General features: G+C 44.9%; 1 protein-coding gene across 3 annotated transcripts; it reads left to right on the top strand.

Moving 5' to 3' along the window:
• The first annotated feature begins 3,536 nt into the window (after positions 1–3,536).
• SRSF6 (serine and arginine rich splicing factor 6) lies at positions 3,537–9,383 on the top strand. Of its 3 annotated transcripts, XR_004345851.1 has the most exons (7): positions 3,537–3,795; positions 4,022–4,170; positions 4,853–5,120; positions 5,464–5,588; positions 5,739–5,947; positions 6,177–6,260; positions 6,361–9,383. XR_004345851.1 is itself a non-coding variant. In XM_032605750.1 (6 exons), exons 1-6 carry the CDS (start codon positions 3,689–3,691, stop codon positions 6,722–6,724), a joined length of 1,038 nt encoding a protein of 345 aa, XP_032461641.1. In that variant the 5' UTR covers positions 3,538–3,688; the 3' UTR covers positions 6,725–9,383. The 3 variants fall into 3 exon arrangements, 2 of the variants coding, with proteins under 2 accessions (XP_032461641.1, XP_032461640.1); XM_032605750.1 differs by lacking the exon at positions 4,853–5,120 and having other exon boundaries at positions 3,538–3,795; XM_032605749.1 differs by lacking the exons at positions 3,537–3,795; positions 4,853–5,120 and having other exon boundaries at positions 3,897–4,170.

Here is a 9,383-nt window from a genome sequence, read left to right as displayed (position 1 = left end):
AGAGATTAATCCTTTGTCAGTTGCTTCATTTGCAAATATTTTCTCCCATTGTGAGGGTTGTCTTCTGGTCTTATTTATGGTTTCCTTTGCTGTGCAAAAGCTTTTAAGTTTCATTAGGTTCCATTTGTTTATTTTTGTTTTTATTTCCATTTCTCTAGGAGGTGGGTCAAAAAGGATCTTGCTGTGATTTATGTCATAGAGTGTTCTGCCTATGTTTTCTTCTAAGAGTTTGATAGTTTCTGGCCTTACATTTAGGTCTTAACTAACCTTATTGTGGTAATCGTTTTGCAACATATACATGTATCAAATCATCACATTTTACATCTTAAACTTACATGTGTTATATGTCAATACTATCTCAATAAAACTGGGAAAAAATAAAATAAAGTGAGTGGTTAGAGGAGTGATAAGGTGATTTTGAGCAGAAACCAGAAATGAGGGAACAAACCATTGGAAAAGAGAGCTCCAGATACTGGGAGACAGTCAGGGCAAAGGCCCTGTGGTGGGTGGGTGCTTGGCACATTCAAGGCACAGTAAGAAGCAAGTGGGAGGAGGAGTAAGGAATGCTAGGAGAGGATTAGCGGGGACATGATTGGGTAGGACTCACCCCCACGGATGCTCAAAGACAACCACAAACCCAACCCTTACACACATATACGTTCATATATAGGGTTGAGGCTTGGGGTGATTGTTGTTGTTTATAAGAATAGGGTCAGGGCTTCCCTGGTGGTGCAGTGGTTGAGAGTCCACCTGCCGATGCAGGGGACACGGGTTCGTGCCCCGGTCCGGGAAGATCCCACGTGCCGCGGAGCAGCTGGGCCCGTGTGAGAGGCCCACGTACAGCAAAAAAAAAAAAAAAAAAAAAAAGAGTCATGCATATATTAAAACTAGCCTTTCTCACTTAACAACATACCACAGGCATCTTTAAAGTCCCTAACATGGACCAGGGGTAGGCAAACTTTTTCTGTGAAGAACCAACTAGTGTATATCTTAGGCTTTGCGGGCAGTCTCTGCTACTCAATATCGCTGTTGTGGCTTAAGAGCAGACACTAGGTAAGTAAGAGGGTGTGGCGGTGCTCTAGCAGAACTTTATTTACAAAACCCGAAAGCAGGCCTGATTTGGTCTGGGGCCATAGCTTGCCACAGTCATTGCACTCCACCCTCTTGAGTTGCCATGTTTTCCCAAAATCCGTTCAAATTGACAGCCTCTGGAATGATAAATTTTTCAAACATAAGACAGCCTATCAGAATCCAGCTTACAATGCTGGGAAATACTTTTGGTTTCCAAAAGTAAGTATACCCACTGGATTGAAAATCACAACTATGCCCTGCTCCAGACTGTACTTTACAATCTGGGTAATTATGGATTTGAAGTTATTAACTCTCTTCTGTATCAGATTGAGGCTCCTCTCCCTCTCTTTCTGACAGACTCCTGTCAGCACTCCACAACTTTCAAATGAGCAGTGACCTTTATCTGCCACCATGTTTATAGACACTTCAGACACCGCCACATGCTGTACATCCATCATTTCTCCTTTGAGTTGTTCTTCCAAAATATCAACAGAGGTGAGTTAGATTATCAGCAAGACTCCACAGAAAGCTGATGACCCAACACTCCCTTCAGTGATGCTACTTGAGACTGTTTCCTCTTAGGCAACTCAAATTTTTTGTTAAGAGTAGTCAGTGGGTGGTACTTCCCTGGCGGTCTAGTGCTTCCACTGCAGGGGACATGACTGCAATTCCTGGTCGGGGAACTAAGATCCTGCATGCTGCTGTGCGACCAAAAAAAAAAAAAGAGTCGTCACTGGGCTCTGGAGAAAGAGAGGTGAGAGAGTGTGGAGGACATCAGCTACATCTTTCTCTTTGGGCAAATGAACCGAAAGGAGAGAGGAGGTGACACCCCACTCCCCATATGCTTCTAAGTACCACCCCATTACCTTCCCAAAAGGAATATTCAGAGTGGCATTTCCTGGTTCACCTCTTGCCAACAATGAATTTTTGCCTGGCTTGTGGGATCTTAGTTCCCCAACCAGAGATCAAACCTGTGCGCTAAGGCAGTGAAAGCATGGAGTTCTAACCACTGGACGGCCAGGGAATTCCCCTCCAACAATGAATTTGAACAAACTTTAAAATATTGACAATTCAATGAGTGAAAAAAATGTTATCCCGTTAATTCTTCTTTCCCTAATTACTATATGCCACACACAACTTTTTTAAGATCCACCTATATATTTTACTTACCTAACTTTAAGCACAGACAGTGTAGTCTCTACCGTCAGATGCCAGTTATTAACACTCACCCTCCCCTAGTCGTAACAGCCAACAGACCCCCAGACTTTGCCAAATGTCCCTTGGTGGGGGCAAAATCGCCCCCTTTCAACAGAACCTGTAGAATATCAAGGTTGCCCCACTCACGAAGAGCTGGAATATACGGAGATACCTAAAGAGCCAGTATTATCCCCGTGATGCCATTTCGTCTCAGCTGTGTGACACCACGCCCTCCAGCTCTCCTTCCCACCTCTCTGGTCACTTCTTCCCAGCACCTTTTCCTGAACTGAAGTTTCAGAGGACTCCAGGGTCTTCTGCTCTCCACTTAAACTTATTCCTCTGTGGTTTTCATCTAGTTCTCCAGCTTTAAATGGCATCTCTAGTGATAAAACTCCAAAATGTGCGTTTCTGCCACATAGATAAGATGCCTTCCAAACCAATGGGGGAAGGGATCGCGTTGGGACAACGGACTCTCCACAGTGGGGAGAACATGAGCGTACCTCTGGGGCAGGACTGCCAGGTCTTGCTCAACTTTCTTGGGCCAGAGGCCTTGGCCCTGCTCCTTTCGTCGGCAATTACAGCGAGCGTGAGACTGCCATATACACCTCAATCTATAGGTGGCTCCAGGTGCCAGTGCTCCAAGAAAGACCCATGGAAGGAGAGGCGGACGTACAGGGAGGCGGTGAAGTGAGACCACGATGACGGCTGTGAGACCACGATCACGGCTGTGAGACCAAGAGGGATAGAAGCCAGCAGGGCTGTGCGCGCCCGGCCGGGTCCCCACGACCTCGGAGCGCAAACCTCGTACGCTGTGGAAAAGGGTACCTAATCGACTGTGTCCGAAAGCACCTTCCCCACCAGCCGAGCGTGAGCCGAACGACCCGCGGAGAAAATTCGAGCCTCGTTTCCCGGGACCAATCAGAGACCGCGGAGGCCTATCATGACAACCTCGAGAACCAATGAAAAAAGGGATTCTCCTAGCGCCAGTCCTGGAGAGATCACACAGAGGAACGGTTCGTTTTTTTATTTTAAGTACAAATTAGAAAACAAGTCCGCGGCTGGAGACGGAATACGACGTTTACAAGGATGTGTGGAGAAAATTCGGTGAGCTGCTAGACCCTCACTTCCCCAAAACTTGGCGGGCGAAGAACTCGCAAGTCACCCTCGCGCCCAGCGCACCGGCTTAAAGCGCGGGAGGGTAGGTGCAGCGCGCTGACGCCACACGCCGGGCCCCTCCCACAGCCGCCCGCCCTTATAGCGTAGCCCAGGCGCGCGCGCACCATTGTGTGGCTGGACTCGGCCGCCGCTGCGGAGGGAGGTGTGTGTCCGGGCTCTCGCCGTCCCCGCACCCGCACCGCGGCTTCTGCCTTGAGGTCCGCCGTTCGACAGCCAGCCCTCGGGCCCCTCGCCCGCCACGGACATGCCGCGCGTCTACATAGGACGCCTGAGCTACAACGTCCGGGAGAAGGACATCCAGCGCTTTTTCAGTGGCTATGGCCGCCTTCTCGAAATAGACCTTAAAAATGGGTGAGTCTAGCCTGGGTGCCCACGTCCGGCCGCAGCGCCCCGGGCCTGTGGCGGCAGGGTAACGTCGGAAGGAGGAGACGGCCAAGGCCGCGGCGCCGCGTGGCAGGGCCGCCAAGATGGCGGCGGCGCGGGGCTGCGGGAGCGCGCGGGGGGAGCGGGGGCGCGTGCGTGCGCGCCCCCGGCCTAACGACTCCCGCCGGTCTCCCGCCCTCGCACCGCCCCTCAGGTACGGCTTCGTGGAGTTCGAGGACTCCCGCGACGCCGACGACGCCGTTTACGAGCTGAACGGCAAGGAGCTCTGCGGCGAGCGCGTGATCGTGGAGCACGCCCGGGGCCCGCGCCGCGATCGTGACGGCTACAGCTACGGAAGCCGCAGTGAGTCCCACCCCCGCGCGCTCCGCGTCCTTGGGACCCCGGGGGGCGGGCGCAGGCTTAGGGGGGCCGGGGTGGGGCCTCCCAGCCGGGCAGGCGCGGTGGCCGGGGTCGTTTGACTCGGGTGTCCCCGGGGCCCGCTGCCTTCACGCCTGCCCGGTGAAGACACGGGACGCCGGAGCGCGGGGATTGGGTGGTGGGTTTTGCCTAGCCAGGGTTTGGGTGTTTGGGGGCGGGGTTGCTAAGCTGGGAGGGGGTGACGTGCTGGGCCCCTGTCAGCACTGTCGTGGGCTCTGCCTACGGAGGAAGTGAGGGATGGCTGTATTTGTTGCATGCCCCTTACTTACCTGTCAGTGCATTAGCTGGGAATGTGAATGATTTAGCCTAGAAGTTTGGGGACAGGCTGGGGTGGAGGTGGGGTCGGGGCGGGAAAGGGGGTGGGGTTTTAAGAGTAGATTTTAGTGTTATTCAAATTGGCGGGGGCCAAAGGAAATATTCTTTAGAAGTAATGTGGTAGTCTACCACAAAGTAGATTTAAATGAGCTTTATGCTGTATTTGAACTAGTTGGGGCATGTTATTGGGAGGAGGTGGGGGGATTTTTGGTTATGTTAAATGTTTGATGTTGAAATTGTTGCATGTTGAATTCAAACTTTTTAACAAGTCCTTGATGTTTCAATTTGAAAGTGACCAATGGGGCTGAGGCTGTGTCCACTGAGGCTAAGATGACTGCCTTTCCTGATTGGCCTTGGCTTTTCCATACATTGTGTGACCCTTGCCCTATGACCCTTTGGCTGACCTTACCGGAAGCCATGACGACAGCAGCCTTTTGCCATTAGACGCAGGGTGATGGTGAGGATTCCAAGGGTTAGACAAAACTGGTTAATCTGAACTAGGTGACTGTTACCTTGCGTGTTTTGTGGCCAAACCACCACCAAAAACCTCACACTGTGATGTAAGTACTTAGTGTAACTAGTAAACATTTTTGTAAAATGTAGAAATGCATGTAATCAGTTAAGTTTTATATTTTACAATGTTCTGTAAAATAAAACTTAGCGAGGTAAATTGAATAAAGGAGCAGTCACTTTCTAACAGAATGTAGGAGAGTTTAGTTGGATTTAGTCTATTTGACTTGCCCTTAATTTAATTTATGGCAAATCACAACTGTATCAAAGGTTTAGCAATATAGTAGCAAAGTCCTACTCCAGTAAATAAAAGTTGATATGTTTGTACTAACTTTCAAAAACTTGTATCCCTATCACTACAAAGCATCTAATTGTTCTCTTCATGTGATAAAGGTGGTGGAGGTGGATACAGCAGTCGGAGAACCTCTGGCAGAGACAAATATGGACCACCTGTACGCACAGAATTCAGGCTTATTGTAGAAAATCTTTCTAGTCGTTGCAGTTGGCAAGATTTAAAGGTGAGTGCTATAATGTGAGGTAAAAAAGATATGACTAATGGTTAAAAGGTAGGGTTTTGTATTGCTCTTTCGTTTCTGAGGATTGGATTTAGTGCATAGTTGTTTTTTCTTTAGATTTTTGGGTCTGATGTGTCTTGTTGCTCTTTTTAGGATTTCATGAGACAAGCAGGTGAAGTAACCTATGCGGATGCTCACAAAGAACGCACAAATGAAGGCGTCATTGAGTTTCGCTCCTACTCTGACATGAAGCGTGCTTTGGATAAGCTGGATGGTACGGAAATCAATGGGAGAAATATTAGACTAATTGAAGATAAACCACGAACAAGCCACAGGCGGTCTTATTCTGGAAGCAGATCAAGGTAACTTATTGAAGGATATGGAGAAGGGAGGAAACAGTATTTGCCACAAATAAAGAAAAATTCAATCAGCAGTATTTCAATTGCTGCTTAATTGAAATTAGGTCAGTTCTTAGTTTCTTTTGTTGCATCATTGGAGCAATTGTTGGTTAGTCTATTTTTCATAAATGGTACAAACATTCACATCAAGATGTCTTGAGATAAAGCTTTATTGTCGCGTTTCTTGTTACAGGTCACGGTCTAGAAGAAGGTCACGAAGTAGGAGTCGTAGGAGCAGCCGCAGTAGATCTCGAAGTATCTCAAAAAGTCGCTCCCGGTAAATGTGTTCTTGAGTGTTTTTCTGAATTACATACTTTATAGAGTGCTTATGTGTTTGGCAAGGTACTGAAAAAAAAAATCTGGCTTTTATTGTCTAGATCCAGGTCTCGGAGCAAAGGTCGATCACGTTCTCGTTCAAAAGGCAGGAAATCTAGATCAAAAAGCAAATCTAAACCTAAGTCTGATCGAGGCTCCCGTTCGCGCTCTCGGAGCAGATCGAAGGATGAATATGAGAAATCTCGAAGCAGGTCTCGTTCTCGATCTCGTTCCCCCAAAGAAAATGGGAAAGGTGATATAAAGTCAAAATCCAGATCAAGGAGCCAGTCTCGTTCCAATTCACCCCTACCTGCTCCACCCTCAAAGGCCCGTTCTGTGTCCCCTCCACCAAAAAGAGCTTCAAGATCCCATTCTAGATCTCATTCAAAGTCAAGGTCACGATCCAGATCGAGTTCCAGAGATTAACCCAGAACTCTACATTCTTTGCACACTATTACGGAACACTTTCCTACTTGCTTAGGCAGTTACTCTTCCACGTTTGTACTTGGCCTCTTCTGCAAGAAGAGTCTCCCGAAAACAGGGGCATACAAAAATTGGATTTGTAGCCAAATTTGATGAAAAAGATGAGATTCTAAAGAAATGGCATGAAGTCAAAGATCTTCTCCCTTTGTAGAATTAAGATAACTTTGATTTTATAGCTTTTGAGCTAAAATAACTTTTGTAAAGATTAAGCTCATTTAGATTTTTTTTTAAGTATTTCAGCAGCATCTGCTGCAGGGGTTTCTGTCATTGTTATATTTGTTTGCTTAATTTTAAATTAACCGTTTCAAGCTTTGAACACTTAAGGCTTTAGAGGGAGAACCCAATTTCCAATTATGTTGGCTTTTTATAAAGCTTGAGTTATGTAAGATTTCAATAAAAGTTTGCTACCAAGATGATTGCCTTATTGAATAGGTCACTCTTAAATTCCTTCAAATATTGATTATCTGCTATCTGTGGAAGTAATGTAAATTCTACTTAAGTGTAAAACAAGGCAAGTCTCAGACCAGCAATAAATTATTCAATTTGGATAACATTATTTTGTCCTGTTATTCAAATTTGCCAAAGTCATATTGGCCCCCTAAACAGGTTAAGTTAAAAAAAGATTTTATAGTCGATCTGTTATACAGTTTTGCCTAAATTAATAGATTTTTTAAATAATGAAACCTTTTTCAAACTTAAATTGATTGAACTCTTCAAAAAATAGTTCCTGTTGTTTGGGATCTTATCTAGCCTGGTAATCCCACTTTCTGGAAGTGGTCATTGTAATTAGTGTTTTGTTAGAAAAAGGTTCCGTGGTCTTTAATGTTTGTTATGTAAAAATGGAAGTAACCTTTCTTTGATCAGAAATTTGGTGTGTTATTCAAAATGGAAAAGCAAATATTTCATTTTCTACTGAAACATCCTTAACAGGCACTTAAAACAGATCGCTTGATAAATCAGTTTTACTGATTAAAGTAAAATTCCACCTAATAAGTCAGTCCCCTTTAGTTAGTGGGGTTCTGTGATAATTGGTTAGATCATCCTTGTAGAACTTTATGTGGTTGGCTTGGAAAAAATTTAAATGGGTTAACCCTAAACTTTTGTACATCGTCATGAAGGGTAATGAATACTGTGGAAACCAAATTTTATAATACTGCAAATTTGTAGGAGTTACTGGGTTACCAATTAGTCCATACATCCGTTAAGCCTAGTTAGTTGGGATTGCAGTTTGAGAAATGAATTACCTTATATATATATATCTTTCTCCAGATTCTTTAAATAAGGTAATTTCATTAAAAGCACTCATTAATCTTAGTCTGAAATCAAGATGTAGATTATATGGCTCAGCTTTAACATCTTCCTGGGAGCTGTCAATCTATATAAGGTGTTACGGGCTGGGTAGTGTTAGGGTGTGGTGGGTACCACTCATTGTGCTGCAGGGGGGACTAGAAAGCATCATAATCTAGAGTTGGTTTGTAGGTTCAGATAATCCAGAAGGCAAGCGTAATCAAATTGAGACTGTGTGGAAAAGATTGAGTCAAAGATCTAGATGCCAAAGTGACACTGTAACTGCTAGTGTTTGCTCATGTAAAAAGACTTGTTCTAATAATTACTGGGCTTCCTGTTATGAAATCTTAGAACCTAATCTTAGGAACATAGTGCCCCAGAAGGTTGATGCTTCTTCCAAGACCTTATTTTCTTTAATGCTTTTGATATTTTTTTTTTAGATGTTCATAAGAAATATGGTTTGTTTGGGGTTTTTTTTCAATATAAACTTCAGATTTTGAGAGAAGAAACTGGTATCTGTAATTATAGTTCATTGATTTGCCTGTTTGAAGGAACAAAAGTTAGGACTCTTACATGAGGAAGCAAGCCTCCACTGCCTTTCAAATTACATTTAAGGACAAGTTACTTTTAAGAATTGGCTTTGACCAAAGTTCTCTTGTTTTCAGCGGAAGAAAAAAAGCTTTTAAAACCACAGCCTGTTAAAATGAAAGAGGGGAGTACTACAATGTGAAATTAGGCTTTCTAAAAGTATGCAGCATCCTTCAACTGGGCTTTCTTGTGTCGATATTCCATCGCATGGTAGTCAGGTTTGTTTGCATTGTTAGCTCCCCGCCCCCCCCCACCCCGTGGGTAATTGTATAGCTAAATGTCTGCACCATAAGAATTCAGCAGCAAAGGCCAACTTATTAAAATTCTGGTTTCTATCCCACACCTGTGAACCTACATCATTGGATGTGCTAAACCACTGTATTTATAACACTGGCCCACTTGACCAGTGAAATGTTTAGTTCCTTGCTAACTTTGAAGTAGAATCTGAGTCTCTACAACTTGCCACATGTTCATCTGTGGCTAGATGGAGTATTAACCTGGTGGAGAGCAAACTAGAAGTGAATGATAACTGGATCCCCCTTTCTTTTATGTGATAGCGTGTGGACATGCCATAGTGCCTTTATGGCCAGTTCCAGTCCTTCCTGCTCCTGTGACTTAATGTTCCACTCCTGTGTTGTTACCATCTTTTCTCTTGGTATCTTCTTTCTCCCACTTTGTTAACCTGCTTTGTGCTTTATTACTTCAATAAAATGTTCACTGAGGGAAA

Source organism: Phocoena sinus, chromosome 15 (genome assembly GCF_008692025.1).
Source record: "Phocoena sinus isolate mPhoSin1 chromosome 15, mPhoSin1.pri, whole genome shotgun sequence".
Classification (NCBI taxonomy): domain Eukaryota; kingdom Metazoa; phylum Chordata; class Mammalia; order Artiodactyla; family Phocoenidae; genus Phocoena; species Phocoena sinus.
The sequence above is the reverse complement of the archived record's forward strand: the minus strand, read 5'-3'. Positions and strand labels throughout refer to the sequence as shown.

Bases quoted from the DNA above. Each gene is read 5' to 3' on its own strand.
- SRSF6 (XM_032605749.1), top strand. From the start codon at position 3,912: ATGGCGGCGGCGCGGGGCTGCGGGAGCGCGCGGGGGGAGCGGGGGCGC. The intron at 4,171-5,463 runs GTGAGTCCCACC...CATGTGATAAAG, and splicing joins CTACAGCTACGGAAGCCGCA to GTGGTGGAGGTGGATACAGC. The intron at 5,948-6,176 runs GTAACTTATTGA...TTCTTGTTACAG, and splicing joins TATTCTGGAAGCAGATCAAG to GTCACGGTCTAGAAGAAGGT.